The sequence below is a fragment of the Dermacentor variabilis genome, chromosome 2, assembly GCF_050947875.1.
Source record: "Dermacentor variabilis isolate Ectoservices chromosome 2, ASM5094787v1, whole genome shotgun sequence".
Lineage (NCBI taxonomy): Eukaryota > Metazoa > Arthropoda > Arachnida > Ixodida > Ixodidae > Dermacentor > Dermacentor variabilis.
Genome location: NC_134569.1, coordinates 207051129 through 207074761, shown reverse-complemented (window position 1 = coordinate 207074761; position 23633 = coordinate 207051129). Strand labels below are relative to the sequence as shown.

The window sequence follows — 23633 nt, the reverse complement described above, 5'->3', positions numbered from 1 at the left end:
GTTAGAAACTGTCAATTCGGACGTTTTGCAAAGCGCTCTACAACATTATAATTGAAAATTTTGCGTAGCTTCGTTGCTTCAGAAGTTGGTTAATTATTATTGAATAATTCGGTAATAGGCAAAATAAAAAATAACATTACACACTGCATGCAAAAGTTAGCAACATGCATTGATACGCGTCGTCATAGAGAGTGCATCGGCATATTTTTAAACTCTGCCTAAAGTTATCTGAAACACCATGTATGCATCTCCGTATGTATGTAGGTATGTATGTAGGTATGTATGTATGTATGTATGTATGTATGTATGTATGTATGAATGCATGTTTATATATATATATATATATATATATATATATATATATATATATATATATATATATATATATATATATATATATATATATATATATATATAAGTGATGACTTTATTCTGACGATTTACTAACTCCTTAACTCCTCGTTAACGTTTCGGCATGTGGTCCTGCCTTGATCGGAGTAATTGCTCTGATAGCGGCAGAACCAGTATGCATATATGCAGGGTGCCCCAGCTAACTTGGACGAACATTTTGAAAAAAAAAACTGTGTGTTCTTCAGAACAGAAATCGCGTGGATGTTGTTATTGGTTAAGTAAACTTACAGTACCATTTTCTTGCTCGTCTTTTTTTTTTAGTTATTAGCCGAGATAAATTAACTTCTTAAATATAGCTTGAAACGTTCAAGCGTCAATAGGAAAGTTGAGGAGCTTCACAAATATTGCCCAACCCAGGTACTTCCAATGAATGAGGTGGGCTTAGCGTGCCCGTTTTTAATCGGGAAAAACGAAAAACCCCGGAGAATAAAAGATACGACGTGACAGCCCGCTCTGTGCGTCCGAATCCGCCACGATTACAATGCTCTCATGAGTGATTCGTAAAAACATCGCCAGCGCCGCGCTGCCCCTTCAAATACGAGAAAGGGCTTCAACCTTTGCTGGACTCCGACATTACCGGCACTGGCTGGCGACGGCGCTCCGAAGGAGCGCTTCATCAGCAGCCGCTCGTGCCTACCGCTGAGAAACGCGCCGTCATCAGCCGTTTATTCCAATACGACGAGAAGAGAAATTTTTTTCCAACGTTCAAGTCGATGCGGAACAGTAAAAATACGTACAAAACATGCATCATACATCTGGAACCTGTGCGAGAGGGAACATCATTTGTCACAATGCCGCTTTTCTCCGAAGCTTTGCCATCGGCTAGATGCATGTGAGCTCGACTGTCTATTACTGTCGTGTCGCGCAACTGTTTCGAAGAATTTGTTTGCAGCGCCTATAGCATGCTGTATTCAAGCGAACAGAAGGCGAACATGGTCTTAGCCTTGGGAACGGCACGGGGCGACAAGAAGAAAGCTGCCAAGGTATACCGAAATTGGCAATGTGGGGTAACAGCCAACGCGAACACAATTATGAGGAGTTACTTGACGCTGAAACAGGTAGCTTCATAAAGACGCTTCAAGAAAGGGGACCGTCAGTGAGGAGGCTGAAGGGGACATTTTGGCTTTCATGACTGCAAACCCTCATTCCAGCGTGCGTGATGTGAGTGGTGAGGTCGGCATTTCAGAGTCTTCAGTGTCCAGAGTTCTTAGCAAGGTTGAAATGCATCCGCATCACCTCCAACTGCATCAAAAGCTGCAAGAAAGACCCTTTCAATGGCGGCTGGATTTCTGAAATTGAATGCTTGTGAACAGTGATGAAACACCGGATTTTGTTGACAAAGTGCTCTGGTCAAGTCAACATCCATAATGCGCATTACTGGAGTGATACAAATCCGCATTGGGTGGCGCTGACCAGACACCACTTCCAATGGTTATTCAGTGTGTGGTGCGGTATTTTTGACGGAAGATTAATTGGCCCCATATTCTTTTACCACATGCTCACTGCTCAGTGGTACGTGAACGACGTCTTGGAAGGCACACTCGAAGATTTTCGCTGTGATCTTCCTCTTGCGTTTTTAAAGCGAACTTGGTATCAGCACCACGGTGCACCAGCTGACAGCAGCAGCCTTGCCCTAGCCTGGCTTGACGAAGCCTATAAACGCCAGTGGGTCGGGCGTCATGGACGGGTTGCATGGCCTGCAAAGTCGCCGGACTTGACACCTCTCGACTTCTTGTGTGGACATGTGAATACGGAGTGTACCGCAAACCTACAACTACACCAGAAGCGCTAAAGGCAGATAATGCTGAGGCCTACAGCGAGATATCGTCTTGCATCATCAAAAAGGCTACATCGGACGTGCTGGAAAGGTGCCAATACTGCATTATGGTAGAGGGCTACTTGTTTGAGCATATTCGTTATTCACCGTGATATCTCTCTAAATCTCTAAAACCGGTATCCATGAAAAGAGACAACTGTGCGAAACTTTTGTACGACGAGACACGGCACGTAAGTAATATGAAATTAAAATTATCTGCCGACACGGAATGGACCGGAAGCAAAAAAAAAAAACAAGCTTCTGTAGAAGTTTACAATTCTTCCTAGTGTGACAACCAGCGTGATTCACGCGACATTTTCAAGCTTGTTATAATGCGTGTTTGCTTTTAGGGGCCTTGCTCCCAAATTCGAACTCACGAGCTTGTCATTTTTCATCCGCATGCGTTCTTCTAGCTTGAGATTGCAATTAGCACCGCAGAAACGGTAGCCGCGCTGTACTTCAACTGCCGCCCGAACCCAATGGCGCTTATCTCGGAACCAAGCACAACGCGAAGCTCTGTCGTGGGCAGCACGAAAGGCGCGAAGCGAGCGATATTTTTTACAAAGCACGGTTGAGAGCGCTGTTTTCGTGGCGCAATCGGGCGCACAAAGTGCGCTGTCACGTGGTATTTTTAAACTAGGCGGACTTTCGTTGTTCCCGAATGAAAACGGCCACCCTAAGTCTATCCTGTTGGAAGTGCCTGGGTTGGGCAATATTTGTGAAGCTCCACAACTTTCCTATTGATGCCTGAACGTTTCAAGGTATATTTAACACGGTAATTTATCTCGGCCGATTACTCAAGAAAGACGAGCAATAAAATGGTACTGTAAGTTCAGACAATCGCTAACAACATCCACGGGATTTCTGTTCTGAAGAACGCATAGGTTTTTCTCAAAGTCTTGGTTCAAGTTAGCTGGGACACCCCCTCCTGTATGTTTATCTATTTGGCGCATCGTCACAATATATATATATATATATATATATATATATATATATATATATATATATATATATATATATATATATATATATACATAATTCAATGAGAAGTTCTGTAGGTCCGGGGCATAGGTAGATTTAGAAACGAAGGTGCACGCTTACGAAAATTGCATCTTTATTGTTTTTAACGATAATGGCAGGTGTGGCAAGCTGTTAACGTGTGATTTGTGGTTATTGAATCTGACACGAAAAGATGTTTCGGTCTGACCGATATACTGCATATGACACACTGAACATTCAAGCAGATAGATGACGTTAGCGCTGTCGCAAGTGAAGTCGCCGTTGATTTTAACAGAAAAATTGGATGTTGTGCTTCTAGCAGTCTTTGATGTTGTCATGTGTGTACGAACTTTACAACGGGGCTTATTGCAGGGATGACAACCAGCAGGAGCAATCGCTTTAGTCTTGGAAGAGGTTACTAGGTCACGCAGATTTCTAGAGCGACGATAGACAACCCTTGCGGATTCCGTGAAAATGTGTTTAAGACGGTCGCTTTGTGTTAGTAAGTTATAATGCTTTCTGAGAATGTGGGACACTTTAGGAATAGATGCAGAGTGTGTTAGGATAAGGTTAGTTCGTGAAATTGGCGCCGATCGCTTGTCCGTGCAGATGAGTTCCTTCCGGTCTAGACAGTCGGCCCGTTTAAGGGCATCGTCAATTATTTGTGAAGGGTATTTCTGTACGGTTAGTGCGTCACGAAGCTGGTTACAGTTGCGAGTGAATTCACTATTGTCTGAACAAATTCTTTTGAACCGGATAGCTTGGCTGTACGGAATGCTCGTTTTGCAATGCTTGACATGGCTGCTGTTAAAATGCAGATATCGCTGTCGGTCAGTGGGCTTTCTGTAAAGATTTGTCGTTAACTTACCATTGCACAACTATACCGATACGTCAAGAAAGTTTATGCTGAGTGATGAATAGGAATGGAAAAAAGAAATTGACGGTGCGGCGTTGTTAAAGTCGGTAACGAAGGAAAGTAATGCAGCTTCACCATGGTGCCAAATTAAGAAAATGTCATCGATGAAGCGTTTGTAATAGAATGGTTTGAGGTCACGAGTATCGAGGAAATTCTTTTCTAGTAAGCCCAAGAAAATGTTAGCATAATTGGGACCTATTTTTGTGCCCATGGAGGTACCACTGGTTTGAACGTAATGTTCGCCGTCTAATTCAAAGTTGTTGACTTCAAGGATTAGTGTTAAAATTATGCAAAGGATAGAATCGTCGATGGGTTTGTCATCTACAGAATCGTTATATGCACGGAGTACAGATTGAATCCCATCTGTATGGGGAATGTTCGTGTACAGTGACGCCACGTCCAGTGTGACTAGAAGAGCATCGCTTGGAACACACAAGTCAGCGATATCCGACAGGAAGTGGTTAGTATCTTTGATATAAGAAGAAAATTTAGGAGGAATTGAACTGACACGGTTATCTACATAGCGGGACAAATTCTCTGTGACGGTACCGTATGTATGTATGTATGTATGACGGTATGCATGTGTATATATATATATATATATATATATATATATATATATATATATATATATATATATATATATATATATATACTACAGCGAAGTAGCGGCGCGTATGAAGCGGTTTATTGACGTTTCGGCCGGGGTCCGGCCTTCATCAGAATACATTGCATGGTGTCTGTACAGGTAATATACATGTGCATATCAACCAAATGAAGATACGTTTACATGAAAGCGATATGTACGGCCACGCAAACGTTAGCGTGTGTGTGTGTGTGTGTCTGTGTGTGTGTGGGTGTGAAAGAGAGAGAGATATTGGGCTCCGAAAAAGATTAGAAGAAGCCGAAGTTCGAAACGAGCGTAGAGCCGAGCGCGCGCGTGCATTTTCTAAGTGGTTTTTACAAGCGTCGAATAAAGAAGGCATTGTCGACTTCGGCTCCGCTTCCAGGTTTTCAACATACGGTGCCGTGACAAGGATATCAGATCTACAGTTGAAGACCCCCGACGATGAAGCGAGCTACCTGAGGAGGACGACCAACCGAGTTGATCAACGCGACGACGCTGCGACAGAATCGAAAAACGATCCACGTCATCAAGAGGCATCCGATTCCCGACGTGACGACATGGAAAGACTACGACGGAAGCGGGCTACCGTTCGAGCAGCGGTCACCAGGATCATCGACGACATGACAACTCTTATGCACACGGAAGCAACACCATCTCGTGAGCTGACCGACCTTCTTAACTTAATGAAGATAAAGGAAACTATGCTTACAGACCTTGGCAACCAAGTAGAAGAGCATGTTACCGATGATAACATTGAGGATGATCTTCAAAGCGTCGGACAGTATCAAGAATCTATCCTCCTCGCGAAATCCCGCGCTGAGCACATTTTATCCGCTCTGCGAACGACTACCCAAGCATATCACGATGACTTTCATCAAGCACGCGCAAACGTTAAGGTACCCGAAGCTCGATGTGCCGAATTTCATGGTGACCCCATAAATGACCAGAATTTTGGGATCAATTTGAGTCTACTGTTCACCAGAACCGATATATCACAGACGTAACAAATTGAAATATCTTCGGAGCTACTTGATGGGTAAAGCGGAAGGTGTCATCAGCGGCCTGTCGACAACTAACGAAAGCTATAGCACAGCTATAGAACTTCTCAAAGAAAGATTCGGTCAGAAGTCACTGATTGTCAACGACCACATACGTCGTCTTCTAAACCTACGTCAAGTTCGTTCTTGCGAAGATTTCGAAGGGCTTCAAAGGTTGCATGAAGAAGTGCAGACGCGCGTGAGAACCCTGCACAACCTTGGCGTCGAAGAAAAAGAATACGGAGGGCTTCTGAAAACTGCTATAATACAAGATCTTCCGCAAGAAATGGTACTCCGGTATACTCAGCGTATCTTGTCTTTTACAAATACAGCCGTTGCTAATGACAGGCTAAATGAAATGTCTGTTCTTCTAGACATCTTGAGCCTTGAAATAAGAAGCCGGAAACAGACTATAATGATGACTTCTGACAAGAGCGAACAAGCCTCAACAGCAAAACGACAATACAATGAGCATTTTCAAGGTTCTGCATCTATGTTAACCGTAAAAGTGATTGCAGAGAGTTGTATATTATGAGGTGAAAAAGATTATTTGGCGGATGTCTGCCCTACGGAACTAACGTTAGACGAGAAAAAAGAGAAACTACGCAAATTAGGATGCTGTTTCCGCTGCGCTAGACAATTTCACAAAGCTAAGGAATGCCGAAGCTGGAAGAGACTAAGCTGTGCTAAATTCAAGGGACGACATATCACCATGATGTGTGACCCAAAATGGTAGCAGAATAAGATAGAAACACAGACGTCCAGCTCGTCCACAGACTCGCTAAAGTACACTGTTCTTCTACAGACCGCCCAAGTTTGGGCTCTGGGCACTGGAAGCAAATGCTTTGTAAGAATGTTGATTGATGGTGGCACTCAGAGCAGCTTCATCACGGAAGAATTGTCTAGGAAGCTGAAAGCCGCTGTGTTAGCCGAAGAGCAGCTCACCATCTCGGTATTTGGAAACGTTTCAGCACCGCGAAAATATTATCGGAGAGTACGAGTCATGCTGCATAGCCAGTATGACTCAAACTTACTTGAAGTAGAGGCTATAGAAGTTCCCGAAATATGCAATGACTTGTCAGCATTGACAAAGACAAATGTACTTGCAAAGTTGAAAAGCAAGAACTTACTTTTGGCTGACGTTAACGCAGTTCAGGTCTCTCCTGAGCCTGGAGTAAGCGTCCTTATAGGTGCAGACTATTACTGGCAGCTCGTCAGCGGAAGAATTCATCGACTGGATGACTCCTTGACCGCCATCAAAACTATCATAGGATGGACACATCATGGAGATACGAGAAGTACACTATGTTCTACAACCCCGGAAACTGTAAGGAACTTCAACATATGCCTAACCGAAGCCAATGTTTCCCAGCAACTGAGGTCTTTCTGGGAAGTTGAACATCTGGGACAGACGAACGAAGGGAGACTTTCGAAACATGACGAACACGTCCTGAAGAACTTGGTGGAATCAACTATTAGAAAAAATGGTCGCTATCAAGTTAAACTACAGTGGCGCCGGAAACTACCGGCTGGGAACTACCGTTCCCAGCTTAAGTATAACCGGGATGTCGCGTTAAAGAGGCTTTGAACCCCAACATCCTCGACATACTGCTGAAGTTTCGCAGCTTCAAGATTGGAATTTCCGCCGACATCGAAAAAGTGTTTCTTCAAATATCGCTGGCTGAACAAGACCGAGACGCGTTTCGTTACTTCTGGTTTGAAGAAGGGTCTTCAAATATTAAAGAATTGCGCATGAGAAGGGTTCCTTTGGCACCTGTAGCAGTCCCTTTTTCCTTGCTGCAACTCTGCGACACCACTTCCAACTGGTAGAAGACAAATACCCTTCTACTGCCAAACTATTGAAAGGTCATTTCTACGTAGATGACTTGCTGATCGGGGCACAGAACAAAGAAGAAGCGCAGCAAGTCGTTAGCGATTGTTTCAGTATCTTGAAAGAGGCAGGAATGCATCTAACAATGTGGACGACAAATGATGGACACCTACGAAAGTTTCAGAATAGTAGAGACGTAAAGGTAAAGTTCGGTGTAGAACAAGAAAAGATTCTTGGTCTCGCTTACGATACCGACAGAGACATCTTAAAGCCATCACTAACGAAGATGCTGTAATCATTGAGCGAACAAATGGTTACGAAGAGACAGATATTAAGCTTCGCCTCGCTCATGCACGATCCCTTTGGATTCTTAGCGCCGCTCGTGCTGGTAGTCAAGTCATTTATATAAAGGCTGTGGTTAGAAAAATACACCTGGAATGTGCCAATTCCTGAATCTCTTCCTATGGAGTGGACAGCGTGGACTAAAGGCGTCAGAACTGTTAATCAGCTAGAAGTTAAGAGACATTTCGGTCAAACCTTCCTGGGCGAGAGTGTGCAGGTAACAATGCACGCTTTCACTGACGCTAGCCCAGTCGCGTACGGGCCGCGTACGCCGCCTTCAGATACGAGACTTCAAGGGAGCCACAACAGTTCAGCCACTGCTAGCCAAGTCGAGAGTCGTACCTATACAAAACACAACTGTGCCACGATTAGAACTGATGGGAGCTCTCGTTGCACCTCCACTAACTAAAACAGTGAAACGTGACCTAAATCTAGAGGGCATTGAAACAGTTATGTGGACAGATTTCATGATCGAAATTCATTGGCTACGCCGTTCAGCGAAACGCTGGGAACGGTTCGTAGCAAACCGAGTTACAGAGATAATCTCCCTAACTGAATTGAACATGTGAAGATATTGTCCGAGTGATCAAAATCCAGCCGATTTACTGTCAATAGGATCCACTGCGGAGAAAATCTTACAAAGTTCAATTAGGTGGAAAGGACAAAACTCCCGCTACACTGAGACGACAATCGACGAGCCCTGCTACACCAAGGATCTATTCGAAATAGAAGAAAATACCTGTACAGCAGCAGCAATTCAGGATACAGTCGGCCTAGAAGAGAAGAGAAAACTGTGTTTGAAAGCAGCTGCTCGACCAGTGCTTACATCAACGAGTACAGCTCTTATAACGGACTGATGCGTATAACTGCGTAGATACTACCATTTGCTAGAAATTGCAGGTACACAGACACCAGAAAGAAGGGACCGTGAGACGCAACTGAAGTACAAGAGGCTGAAATTTATTGGATACGTCGGAACACAAGATAGAGTATTTGGACCGAGTGTCAACAGAATGGAATTCACACTCCAATGGTTCAGACCATATCACGACGAATTAGAGCTTCTTCGCTTGGGAGGTCGTCTTCAGTTCAGCAACCTCCGGGAAAGTTCCAAGCACCCCATTCTGCTTCCTGCGTCAGACACATTCACAAAGTTGTTGGTCAAGAAGGAACACCAACGACTTTTACACGCTGGACTCAGTTTTCTTTTGACTGAACTGAGAGCAAAGTTTTAGATACTCAGGGCCAGGCAGGTTGTAAAGAAAGTCATTCACAAATGCACAGTCTGCCGGCAATATTCCTGCAAGCAATACTCGGAGCCCTTCGCGCCTCTGACAGCTGAACGAGTTTAGCCCTCTCCACCTTTCGAAGTCAGTGGTATAGATTTTGCCGGACCGCTTCTACACAAAGATAATGGAGGACCAACGAAGAAGGGATACGCACTCATCTTCACATGTGCAGTTGTCAGAGCGCTTCATCTGGAGATTGTCACCAGTCTTACGACAAATTCCTGCTAGCATTTAAACGATTTGTGGCACTACGAGGAATGTATGATTGCATATTCCGAAAACGTTAAGACATTTAGAAAGGTCTCAAGGGAGTTCCAGCGGCTTTATGAATTAATAAAATCACAGGATGTACGATCGTATTTCAGAAGTCACAGGATTGTGTGAAAATTTATCGCCGAACAAGCTCCCTGGTGGGGAGGATCTAGGCAACGACTCATTAGATCTGTGTAGTCTACTTTAAAGGAAACACTAGGAAACAATTTCTTTAAATATGAAGAACTTCCGACCACGCTCTATCAAGTTGAAGCGATAATAAGTTCACGACCGACAACATTTGTGCATGCAGAAGCCTCTGAACCAGTGCCGCTTACGCCGAGTGATTTCCTCATAGGCCAAAGATTCGCCATGCTTCCTCTAGACTGGTCGAGCACAGCAACAAAAAAGACACCGTCGTCACGCGAATTACTTCAGCGAAGACGGAAACACAGAGAACATGTGGTAATCTCTGGAACCGGTGGCGACGAGAGCACCTCTAAGAACTTTGTTCCGCTCACAATAATGAAACTAGGCACTCAGAATCAGTGAAGCTTGGAGACATAGTACTGATAAAATAATTAAACTTGCCAAGACAGTTGCGGAAGATGGGACAAGTGACAGAATTATTTCCGAGCAGCTACGGCAAAGTGCGCTCATGCAAAGTGGGCACTTCTCGTGGAAACACGTTGCGAAGACCGGTACAGATGCTGTACCATCTAGAATCTGCTGGAGAAGCTCCGTCTTAAAAAAAAACAAGCATACGCAAATTGTTTGGCCGGGAGCTGTTAAATATTATGCTCCGAAAAAGATTAGAAGAAGCCGTAGTTAGAAAAGTGCGCGGAACCGAGCGCACGCCTGTATTTTTGTAGTTGTTTTTACAAGTGTCGAATAAAGAAGGCGTTCTCTACTTCGGCTCCACTGCCTGGTTTTCAACTATATATATATATATATATATATATATATATATATATATATATATATATATATATATATATATATATATATATATATATATAAGATGTTAACTGTGCCTGAAATTGAGATGCAGTCGATCATACAGAAAAGGAAAAGTGAAAGGGAACGACAACTTAACTTGCCGCTTGTGGTAGGCAGTATGCGAGCGTGAGTGAGTGTGCGCGCGCACATACTGGTCGCCGCCCCATGAGGGTCCCGCCTTCACTGATGCGAGAATTCAAGCCCTTTGGTAGCCTAATCACCTCCATGGACGAAATTTCGCCTGCTGGTGTGGCCTGTACGTGTGGTATAATCCTCCCACTGGGCTCTTTTAAGCACCCTAAATTCAATTCTAGAACTCTATTTGATATTTCAAGGTTTCGCTTGACTAAGAATTAAAACTGAGGTAAATACAAACTGTCTTCAAACGAACTAATCTGTGAATTGAAGAGAACGAAATAAAAAGTTGGAGGCTGGACCAGCTTGTTACATTTGCATGCTGAACTTGCTCGCTAGAACGAATTCTTTAGCGCTGTTAAATAGATAATGAAAACAATTTTAGGTCCTGCATTTTGGCTTCACGTGACTCATCGGGTGCCTGTCAAGCAACAAAAGCTATGTTTGCATTGTTATCAATCCCCAATGACTATGTATGTTCTCTGAGAAACAATGGACCTAACGGTATCCTATCAAAAGGATTGTATAGCATCGAATGTCTTTCAGGGATGATTGATTGCATACTGGCAACCTTGTCAGGGCAATAACGTCATCAGTTAAGACAAGAAGTGAAAGTTAGTAAGCATGTTACAGGGCGCGCACTAGAGTCTTAAATGTAAACTCCCGTATTAAACTGTGGCACTGTTTGTCGTGAAATTGCACGACAGGTTGCCATAAAGGTAATGATATTACTCCTTACCGGAAAGAACTAGGCAAATGTACCTCGTTTATCAGATGTTACCTGTACTCAGGCAGTGTTTTGAAGAGTACACCCAAACGTATACAGACAAAAGTTTGCTTAGTCGTTACAGCTGATATAAAAAACGATTACGGCGACAAATTCTAGTGTTCGTGCCGGAATGGAAAATTAGAGTGTTTGCTGCTTTTAGCGACGTAAACAATTATTCGCTTTCCATTGATGTATATAGCTTGCTTTGTTGTTTTTATTTTCTTTTTATTTGCAGGAAATATAGTAAACGTCTCTAGCATTGGAACAATGAGGCCGGTAAGTGAAATCATGTTTGTGCATTGGTTCTCCGTCTCTACGAACTTTCCAACAGAGAAGGCTGGTGCGTCTTTCAGTTTCGGAGAACGCAAACTAATGTGTAAATATACACTAAAACGAATATTTGAATGCAGTAAAGGCATCTATTAACCGCTGAAAACACGCTATATTAATAGTGCGCATTCGGTCCGCTCCACCAAATGTCCTTTCAACCAGAGAAAACACCACTAAAATAATCAGACAAATACATATCCCCTGAGTATGTAAAACTGCCACCGAAGCATTTATTATCAAGGCTTCCTTTTATTTTTATTAAACCGAAGCCTTCTTCTTTTTCATAAAGAAAAGATACATTCCTACTGGACGGGAAAATTTATTTGGCGTGCCTGCGTTTCTACAACACAAACTAACTCTGAATTGTCTGTCTTTGTCTAATTGACTTTTCCGTCTGCCCAGTCAATGTTCATTTGTTCTTAGATAAATGACAACGCACCTGATTTAATGTCCTTAAAGCTGTTTGGAATATTGACAATAGGTAAACGTTCGTAGCTTAAGGGCGGGAGCACATTTGACGTGTCCGGAGCCATAAGCTTGAAGGATATTTTTCGCTCAAAGGAAGTGTCCCTTCTTTTTTTAAGTTATCCGCCTCAAACGTCTGAGGTAGTCTGTATTTGACAAAATGCGTCTATATTGTGACAAAATGTAACACTGCTGCGAAACCCCAGTTTCCAAGATCAATGGAAAATATTAATTCTTACAGTCTAACTAGAGCAAAGGGGAAAAATGTGAAAGAGCCGAAATTTTTAACCTGAGTTGGTGATATCAAAACGAAAGGAGGAAAAAATTATGTAATCATAGCACAAGCGGTAATAACTTTTAAAATGAGAGATCTCATTTGGCTACTGGAAGTAAGAGATTTTCGCCTGTTCTTCTCGCCAGCTAGCTACAGATTGATAACCTCAAATTTGCCGGCGTTAAAGCGACAGCAGGAATCTGGGACTTTCGTCAGCGTAGACATGATTCACTGAACTATTTGTGGTAGATGGATGTATACGTACGTGTATGTGTCCATGCAAGGTGCCCGCAGTTGCTTTGTCCGGCATCAGCAAAGCTGGTATTGATGCGCTCACACGGCTTTCGGCAGTGGGTAAGTGTCATTCTTCTTGTTATTTGGTACCATACTTTGCTGTATGCTATGAAAACATGGCTGTCAACTATAACCGCTACGGTAGTGCAAGAGAAGATATTAAGCCAGATATTATAACAAGAGTTTTCTGTAGCTTATAACTACCTGTTGCTCGGCAAGCTGGTGCCTAGCTGTTACGGTCCGTTAGAACTAGGAACACATTGAATTAAGACAAGCCCAGCAAAACATCTGCTGCGCGTACTGCACCCTGAGAAACATAGCGACACCTCCTCAAATGAAAGGAGCTGCCTGGCGTCTGCGATAGCCTTTTTTGCTTACGTCACTCGTGTCTGCTTGTCTGTGTTTCTGTTATCAGTACAGTCACCTGTTGCATAACCCTAATTCGCAGCTGCTGAGCTTAATGGCCCCTTAATATCGTAAAAGGTGAACATTCTCTTTCTATCGGCCGATAAACGTCTTGCTCCGATGTCGGCTGGCACCCCGTTTTGCATGCAGGAGCAATGTTTCTATCCGGACGCTGGCGCCAATCGTTTACGTCATAACGCACAGGGCCCGGTCATAATCTTAAGAGTACTAACAGCCAGATTACATCTGTCATTCGTTCCCACATTATTGGCAAGGTATTGACTGGTCATCGCAACGTTCGTGGCGCTCTTTGGCGATACGTAGCTCTTGCGCCACGAAACACTATACATCATCAATATCTAAAAAGTACGATTCAAAATACTGTAACGGCACAGAGCGCTTCTTACACTATATGTTACGGAAATCCACCGATTCTTTAAAAAGTCCGTAAGAAAATTATGCCTGCAGTCTGCCACTTGATTAAACTTTGAAATAAGGGTTTAAGTAAATCGCCTTTCCCAAGAAATAAAACTGTTCATAGAATAATATTTTTATGGCTGCTGCAGACGATTGGACTAAATAGAACAAATAATCAAATCCAGCAGCACTAGTTAAGTTGAGACAATGCTTTTAGGATACAACAGATATTCCGGAAATGTATTCCATTTTATTGTACTTTCGGACAAATGAGCGATGCATGACTTTCTAACTGGGACAAAGTGGACGCTGTGAAGAAAATAACAAGCCTTATACAGATATTAATGTTTATGGCGAAGCACCTGAACTGAGTCTTTTGTTTGTGTCCGTTTGCATTAAAAATAAACATTAATGATGCAGTTTACAAAAATGCTATACGCAAGGCTTGCTGAGAGTATTAGGAGGAGGCCTAGTAGTATTGTGCTCCCAAAGTATGGTTAATCTTTTCTTACGTGAAATATGTTTAACGACTAAAATCATAATGTAAATCGTTAATGAGGCAGTGAATTTTAATTCTTAAGAAGGTTCCTGCCCTTGAAATTGTGTAAATCTTGGCTATCTTCTATTTTGTTGAAGGTAAGGCTTCATCTGACGAACAGTCTTTGTCCTGAAATATATTCCACAAGAAAAATATCAAGCAATATAAGTAAAACGAGACAAGAGCTTGTCTTTCTCAAGGCACTGACAAAGACAAGTGCGCACTTGTCAAAACGTTGACTCCGGCTTTTACGTTGTTCTCGTTTTGCTTATTGTCTTCAATTTCCATCTCCCGCCTTGCTCGTGTTTTTCCCAAGCAACGTAAAGATATATAAACTTTGTTCTCAAGCACAAGATAGGTGCGACCTACTGTACTTCCAGTGACACGGTTTCCACCTGGAGCTTAAACGCTGGTTTCTTCAAATAGACTTTAAGCTTATGTACTATATCACTTTTAACCAGGTGAACTTTGTACAGACGCACTCAACGTACATTTTGTACAATTGCTTCAAGATGTTTTGCTTAGACAGAACGTAAGCCTATGGAGGAGTGATATATATGGATGCGAATCCTTTATTGTGAATTCCATGCGGAATCCTGTATTGTGGTCGTTTGAGGGACTCGTTCGCTGCAATGTGTGTTTGCGTTTTACACGTTATTTTCTAGCAACAATGAAAACGTTTAACGCAGCTGATTCAAAACACAACAGAGTGTGGGAAGATATGCTTTTCTTATCCTTGCAGAATATGCCCCGTATGGAATTCGTGTAAACTCCATCAAGTGAGTACTAGTCAATAAGTTCTTTCCACTTTTATTCCTAACAAAACAGCGGCGCATGATATGCTGGAGTCCCATCGCTAATGTCATTGTCTACCAACATATTTTGCGATACTTCTCCCTGTGGGCCGCTTAAACCGCAACCATATCTAGTGGGACTAGGGAACCCGTAAGGCTGCGTTTTTTTTAGTTTGATGTGGTCGGTGTCCTGTCCTGTCCGTAGCCATATGCACCGTACCTTGCAGTTACAGTCCATCTGCCGTAGAATTGTCTATTTTGCATAGGGGGCATCTAAACTAAAATGCAGCCCCTAAGACGCGCCGCTTACTATATGATTGTGCAAATTGCCTCCAAACGGAGAGATCAACAACAGGCGCCAGAAAAATCACGCCTGGTTCAGTGTTTCAAGAATGTGACTTTGCTGGGTGTGATAACTTCTATCTTCGCTAGCGTTTTCATAGCTAACTCTACACCCACTCGTGATTAGCTTAAGTAGGCACGACCTACTATGGTAATGGCTGGGTAAGGTAAGTGTAAATAATCGATTTAATAGATGGGGGCTTAAGTTTTAGTTTCCTTTTTTCGCCCACTATTGATGACTTCATCTTCTTTCTTCGAGTACTTTCTCTTCGTTGGACCACAAAGAACACTTAGTCTTCTCTATAGTAAGACTATCGCGCCTTTAAAAGGAAGCGGAAACGCCACTCCGAATATTTCACAAATGCGTGACAAGTGGCCGCCACTTTATTAGGCGCATTTGAAGGGCGCTCCTGACATTTCGCTCTTCTCTGATTTCGTTTTTCGCTGCTTCTCTCACTTTGTCGTAAATGTATGATTTTATGGCCGTTCGGAGTCTTGTTTCAAGACTCTATAGTTTATCGTGCAGTTCAGAATATAATTTTGGAACAAAAGATTACGCATTCTGTATTTCCAATTACATGCAGATACTTGCACGTAAGCTCACGTATAAAAAAGCCCACCTTCTTGTTTCCTTCCTTGTCGCGGTCTTTTTTCGTGGTGCCGCCCTCCCGATGAGTCAGTACCAACTAGCCCGGTTGTCAGTTCTGCTGAAATTTCTATAAAATACGTCGAAAATCTACCCAGATTTGAAGGGCACGTGGTCATAGGTGGCAAAGTGGACCGCAACTTTTTAATAAAGCCAAGAGATGGGTGCATTTGGTACAATGGCATATTTCACAGAAAATTACGACCTCTGCTAGTGTCCAAAGTCACGTTAAAGAAATATCTCACAACTCTGCCGCAAATATATGCACATATACCGTTTCTCAAAGAAGTTCCCGGTGTGTAATTTTATTTCTTTGTGCGTGGTATTATGCTGAAGAAACTGGAATTAGAGAGTCGGAATTTAAGTGTTCAGTGTAGAGATAGCCTTGCAAGGAATTTGATGCAAATTCGCAAGGTGCCGGAGCTGTGTTTATATAACCCCTTGTTCCGCTTGTTGTCTAATTCAGTTGAATAATAGACGAGTGACGTGCCGGACGGAAATTCCGAGTAAAGAGCTACACTAAAGGATTTGGTAAAGCAAATATTCGGCACAAGGGCGACGACAGAGTAGGCTACCCATCAAATTCACGTACAACTGCGAACGCGGAAAATTTGAGCCAGTTCCTACGTGAAAATCGCCGTAGTACTGCACATATGACGGAAATCTGGATTTGAGCAGGGATGTGTGTCACCAGAGAGAAAGAAACTAGAACGGAAGAAAGAAAAGGCAGGAATGTTAACTTGACGCACGTCCGCTTTGCGTGTGTCTTCAGCCTTTATGCAATGATTAAGGGAAACACAAACAGAATGCAGGAATAGGTCCTCACACACAGACGTAGGCAAACAAAAAAAAAATGCTGCTGAACTTATGAAAGGGCTGGAATTTATCCCAGATTTATGTTCTGCATGATTGCTGGAGATGAAAGTTGATGTTGCAAGTATGAGTACTGAATGATGCGAGAAACCGCTGAATGAGCAGCTCACTGTTCATCCCCATCTGTAAAAGTTGAGTGAATGCTGTCAAAGATGATGTTGATTGCATTTTTTATGCAAGATGACTAGTACATCAATGATATCGTGCCCTTACGCACCAACAATAAACGAAAGTTCCTGCAATGGTTTGCTGAAACTTTCGCACCAAGCACTTTGTTGGTGGCATGCTGATTTATCATTGCCTTGACTGTGGATTCACCTACACAACGCAAGGCCTCACAGTGTTTCACCAATCTAGAAATACCTGGCGAAACGCCATATTTCTACTCTACCAGATCTCCCAGATTCACTTGTTCTGCTACCACGTGACTTCTTTTTGTGAGCCGTTGTGGAATGTGCGCTGCAATTGCAGCGACATGAAGACGGGGCGTCAGTACAAACTCCTCTGACTAATGCGCTCAAGAGCAACTATAAAGGAGCTTTTGCTTTTTGTTTCCTTTCTCTCCAGAAAAAGTGCCAGTTGTGGAAAGAAAGCAAACAGGACTACATTGACAAAAAGTAGACTCATTAAATTGCAACTTCAATTTTTTTACAACCGCAGTCCTAGAGCCTTTCTAACAAGGGTTGTGTATCACAATAAAGAAAGGCACTGACGTCGACATAACCAGGTAGTTTCGAAATTGTGTTACCCCGTGTGACAAAGCCACGGACACACCGACGTCAATGCAGGCTGACTGTCCTGGCTCGGAGTGGGCTTGATTCAAAAGCCTCTGTAACAGAACCCTGCTTCCTTAAAACAACCACATGACTTCAAAGATATATTGAAACAGCTACAAAGTCTTAAATAGAAAATGTATCCGGTATTATTCTGAAAGGGGCAGTGCCAGGCTATAGAAAGGGTGTGGCAGTCGGCATTTTCAGCAATGAAGCGATCCTCACAAAGGCAAAGGGTAGTTAATGAGAAAGCCATCTATGGATATCGCCACCACATCAGCGTCTACTCTACACACATGCTGCTTTTGTCCCTGTGTAAGCCTGCCATATTTATGAATGCCTGCATTTTTGCGGCAATGTCTCTTAAAGGTGGTTTCTTGAAGCACTCGCCTCAATTACATTTCCGTATTGATCACATTGGTGTTTCAATACGATCGCGATTGTTAGGCTACTTCGCGTATTTTCTAGGATCTGTCTATCTATCGCTCTGTTTGCCTCTCTGCCTGTGTCTGTAACAACTTTCCCGCCAACATGCCGCACTAAGTAGTCCACTGTCTATAGCTTCAGCGTTGCGCTGTTCTGAAATGGGAACTGTTCGAAACAAATGGTAGGGCCACCAGGGTGTGCTGCTATCTGATATTCCATTTTTTCTTCTCGTCAATTAAACCGTTTCGTGAGATTTTGCGTTACTCGCGGTGTGCCACTACTGATGTACCTCTCTTGAATGAACATTTTTACTTCTAAACCGGCCACCAGGTATGCCCCGCTCTTTCACTCTAACTTTGGTAGTATATTTAATGTGATTAGTCTTCCTGTCATACTTCAGCCGTTTCAGATTATCTATATATCTACGTCAATCTTTCCATTTATCTATCGGTCCATCTATCTATCAATCTCTCATTCTATATATCTATCCATCTGTCATATTTCCTCTTAGGCCGACCCAGTAGCGCAAGTTGCCTACCTGCTTGGGCCACTAGGCACGTGTCGGATTGATCTCGTGGTTGGTGCACCATCGCCATTCCGTCTTCGCGATCTCACTTGTCAATGCGTCGTATACAGGCCTTCTACGCCAAACCAGGCACCCAAGTTGTCTAATAAATTTGGCCACTAGGAATGCGCTCGAGTTTGTGATGCCCTTGTGATCATTGCGTCACCACCCTTTAAATTTTGTCATGTGACTTTCATCATGCCATCGACATAACGCCGTCGTCGTGATAGTGGCCATGTTTCTGCTCCCACACGGTCGTTGTGACGCCGTCATGTTCCTTCAGTCGTCGTCATTGTACCCTACCCGCCGTGGTTGCTCAGTGGCTATGGTGTTGGGCGGCTGAGCACGAGGTCGCGGGATCGAATCCCGGCCACGGCGGCCGCATTTCGATGGGGGCGAAATGCGAAAACACCCGTGTGCTTAGATTTAGGTGCACGTTAAAGAACCCCAGGTGGTCAAAATTTCCGGAGTCCTCCACTACGGCGTGCCTCATAATCAGAAAGTGGTTTTGGCACGTAAAACCCCAAATATTATTATTGTACCCTCCTGATCTGACCACGACGCATGTCTTCGAGATTGTGATGCCACCATGGTGTTTGAGCCGTCGCCTTTCCAGATTCATCAGCTGACTTCCTCCATGCTGCCGACGTCACGCCATTCTCACCATACAGTCTTTATACATTCGTTGTCACACCGCCGTCGTGATGCCTTCAAGCCAATTTCACTGTTGTCATTCTAGATTCGTCATGCGACTGTCGCCATGCCGTCGTCGTCAAGCCATCGCCCTTCCATAGTAACTGTCAAATTATTGATGTCATGCCGTCATGGTCACGATTTGATGCTACCATCCACATCACTTGAAAAACACCATCCTATTGTCTGCATGCCGTCTTCGATATGCCCATGCCTTCGTCAATCTATCGACTTCTATCTTTCTTCGTAATTCTATTGTCAGTCATTCATGATTCTGTGGCCATTATTATATCATTTTTAGCAGACACTCATTATAATATAACCGTTATTATGGCCTCGTCATTACACAGGCTTCGTGATGCAGTCGTCGTTATAGTAATGTCAACATACACTTGTTACCTCATTGTCTTCATACCGTAGTCATGCCATACTTGTAATTGCGTCCTTCTCCTTACTTCGTTCTCATACCCTCGACGGTCCAGTGTGAACAATCTGACTTCAACATCCAACTGTCGTCATACAGCATTCATAAAATCATTGTCATATAGCGTCATCGTCAGGCGGCGGTTTTTCCATGGTCATCACTAAGGTAGTGTCATCCCTTTGTAATCGTACCGTCATCGTCCCACTATCTCATAGTATCATCAAATAATACAAACCTTCATCCATTTATTGTCGTCGTTCTTTCTTTTTCAATATATCCCAACAATTGCGTCTTCATTCTCTCATGTTTATCCTAGTGTCATCACACCATCGTCGTCATAGCGTGGACGTCAGACAGTATTTATCATGTATCCGTTGTCATACCGTCGTCGTCTTGCCGCCCTGGTTTTACCAGGCTCATCATTCAACCTTCGACAGCTGGTTGTCGTCAAACAATCATCGCGCCATCGTCGTCACAAAGTGGCTGTCATCTCATTGTCCTCACGCCATCATGATCACGCTATCGCTGTTTTATCTCTCTCATCATTTAAGAATCTGGGTCTATTTGTCGTCACGTCGTCGTCGTTATGCTGGCTTTGTCGTTACATCTTGGTCCATCTTTCTTCGTCCTTCCATCTTCGTCACTACATCAGCGTCATATAGGTGTCACTGTGCTGATATCTTTGTGGGCGAACTTCGCCAGCGAGTCTAATCACAAAGTGGAACGATATCGGAGTTTGTCACATACACCAGAAGCAAGGGAAGTCAGAGAATACTCAATACCTAAGTTAAATAAAGTTCACTTCAGGACTACTGTGTTTCGCCTCAATGCTTGACTGCTAATCCAGCTACAATCCACTGTCACCGTAAGATAATCTTTGCCCTAAATTAATTGTAGTTAGCATAATTTACATAGTTCTTGAATCTTAAGCCCATCTATCTATCTTCTTACGATGCAAAAATGGCCTAAGTTGTCTACAAGCCTCAACCACTACGTATGTACTCGTGGGCGTGAGGCCGCTGTACTCGTCTCATTGTCTTCAAACTATCTTCGTTGTCTGACCCTTGTAATGCCGTCCTCGTCACGCCTTCAACGCCTACCCAGTGACCCAAGTTGTCTAGTAGCTTGGACCACTAGGTATGTGCTGGTGGTCGTGATGCCATCGCGGTTGTTGCACTGCCGCCATTCCAGATTTGTCCGCCGAATCTCATTATGCTGCGGTCGTCGCTTTGTCGTCGGTCGTCGCTTCGATAGAGTCGTCATCTTTTCCTTGTCACAGCACCGTCGCGATTACATTGTGGGCGCTCCATCGTCGTCACTCAAGCTACCATCATCCAACCATCGTCATCCCGTCGTTGTCACTCCATTCCCGCCATTCACTCGTTGTCACCATATTGTGCTGATATTACAGTCATACGATCGTCGTTACTGCGTTGTCGCCACACTGTCATCATCACGCAGTCATTGTCATACCACCGTCGTGATACTGTTGAGGCCCTTCCATGGTCATTATTCTAACTTCGACAACCGAGACTCCTCACGCCGTCGTAGACACGCCTTCGTTTTGCCACAGTCGTCCTCACACCGCTCTCGTGATGCTGTAGTCGTCAAAATGTTTGATACTTGCCCTCACTTCAGTACGTTATGCCAAAGACGTGGATCGTCGTCATATCGCCTTCTTTGATAAAAACCATATCAATCATTCGTCAAACTTCGTATGACAGTCTCTACCACGTATCCGTTGTCATGGAATCATCGTCATGCCGCTGCCACTGGGCGAGTCATTATTCAAACGATTAGTCTAGTTTTTTTATACCATCGTCGCAATACCCTAGCCATCACATTGTCCTCATGTTGTCCTCACGCTGCGCTCATTAAGCCGCCTTTGTCGTTTTATCCTTGTCATTCGTTCTTTGTCGTTCTACCGTGGCAACTGCGCCAGCGTCAATTATAATCATGAAGTCATGCCCGTGAGCTATCTTTGCAAGCAATGCCATAACAAAGTGGTACGATGCCGGTGTATGTCGCATAGAGTCCAATCACAGTCTTCACACCATCTTCGCTGTTGTGTCATCTAACCAAAATTGTGCCTTCGCAAACGTCAAGCCATCACCATCTTGCCATTACCATCATGCCGCCTTTGCTGTTCCATCGACGATAACTAAAATTAAATGATGGGGTTTTACGTGCCAAAACCACTTTCTCATTATGAGTCACGCCCTAGTGGAGGGCTCCGAAAATTTCGACCACCTGGGGTTCTTTAACGTGCACCTAAATATTAGTCCACGGGTGTTTTCGCATTTCAGCCCCATCGAAATGCGGCTGCCGTGGCCGGGATTCGATCCCTCGAGCTCGTGCTCAGCAGCCCAACACCATAACCACTGAGCAACCACGGGGGCTGTTCCATCGACATCAGTAGTTCTTCGTTATTCAATGGTAATTACGCCGGCGTTTTCATGTCACTGTTGTTATTGCAATGTGTACTTCTTTTTCTTGTTCCAACTATCGTTATCTTGACGTGTGCGCAGGGTTGCCAGAGTTATCAAGTTGTTTGCTCAGCTTTTTCTTCGGCTCTCCCACCACATTGTCCGATATAAGCTTAATTACATTCATCGGTCCGTCGATGTAATGCACTTTTCATACTAACGCCGTCATGCCGTCGTGCATTGCACTTTCATCATAAGATTGTTGTCATACCGTCGTCGTCACGTTGATGCACTATTGGTGATTCAGTCATCGATATTCCATCGTCATCCTGCATTCGTCGTCCTAGCATTTTTCACAGGCTGTCATCGTCACGCTGTCTTCGTTATAGCATCATCATTTCAGAATTGCCATCTCACTGTCGTCATGCCGCCATCGCCATGGGACCTTCTTCGTTCGATTAATATCAATGTTTCGTCGTCGCCCCATCATATTCATGCCGTCTTTATCCCCTAGTCGTTCTCATGTTATCGTGCTGATGGCCCGTCTTTGTTAGTGAGCAGCATAGGAAAATGTGCCGATAACGCACACTGTGTATGTCGCATGTAGCCAAAGTAAGAAGCCACGATGACCACTACAGATATTAAATAAAAATAATATCTCAGATACTGTGTCGCTACAATGCTTGAATGCTAATGGCGTAAGCATCCACAAACATTTAGACATAGTCCTGCTATAATTTTTTGATCTTAGCATTTATTACTGACAGGCGTGTTAAATTGTGGGAAAAAAAGCCTGTACCCTCAAGTTTTGTACGAACTTCGAATCTACTGCTATGCAAGCGCTAGACTAGCTGTGCCTCGAAAGGCTGCGTTCATACATAGCACGTGTGCTGCTGGTGTAATTTGTTTTTCATTTTTTCTTCAGTCCAGGCCCCATTGAAACAAAAATGGTGTTCAAGGAAGGAATGATCTCCGAGACACAGAAAAGGGTAAGGCCTGGTGAGGTGCACCATATAAAGAATGACTGTATCAAGAGCATCGAATTAGAACTGATAAGAAAAAAAAAATTTTTTGCTCGCACCGGAACTAAATCAAAATAATACAATCGTTTTTAAGCCGCTAGAAAAAAAAATATCGGTGTGTGGTTCACGTTGTCTATGTTTTCTGCATTGTTTTCATCCGTGCATCTCATGTACTTGTTACTCAACTATGCTACCTGTTTTTATAAATACACGCCATCATCCCGTGATTTTAAAAGTGGTAGCACAGTTGCTACGCTTTTCAGCATATTGCGTTAAGGGGAGTAGTAGGTGTAGTGTTAACGTGACAATCTGCTGCGCCGCATCCTGTGCGCGGACTCACCAGACTGTAATACGTCCAATGCACCTGACCGGTGGAGTACCTGCAAAATGGAGCGCATATGCTTATTGCTTGTACCGAGCATGACTTCTGACTGTAGGCGTTCCTTAGAGCCCATTATCAGCAGGCTGTTAGTAAAATAAACTGGTGTAGGCCATCGACCGG

At 43.5% G+C, this 23633-nt stretch overlaps 1 protein-coding gene across 1 annotated transcript in view; it reads left to right on the top strand.

Annotated features, from left to right (window-relative positions):
• Window positions 1-23633, top strand: part of LOC142571159 (3-oxoacyl-[acyl-carrier-protein] reductase FabG-like) — a 104775-nt gene that overhangs the window by 71211 nt on the left and 9931 nt on the right. Inside the window, exons 5-8 of the mRNA XM_075679437.1 lie at window positions 11660-11700; window positions 12778-12847; window positions 14890-14926; window positions 23035-23098. Coding sequence (XP_075535552.1) covers window positions 11660-11700; window positions 12778-12847; window positions 14890-14926; window positions 23035-23098 — 212 coding nt within the window. The remainder of the gene's footprint in view (window positions 1-11659; window positions 11701-12777; window positions 12848-14889; window positions 14927-23034; window positions 23099-23633) is intronic.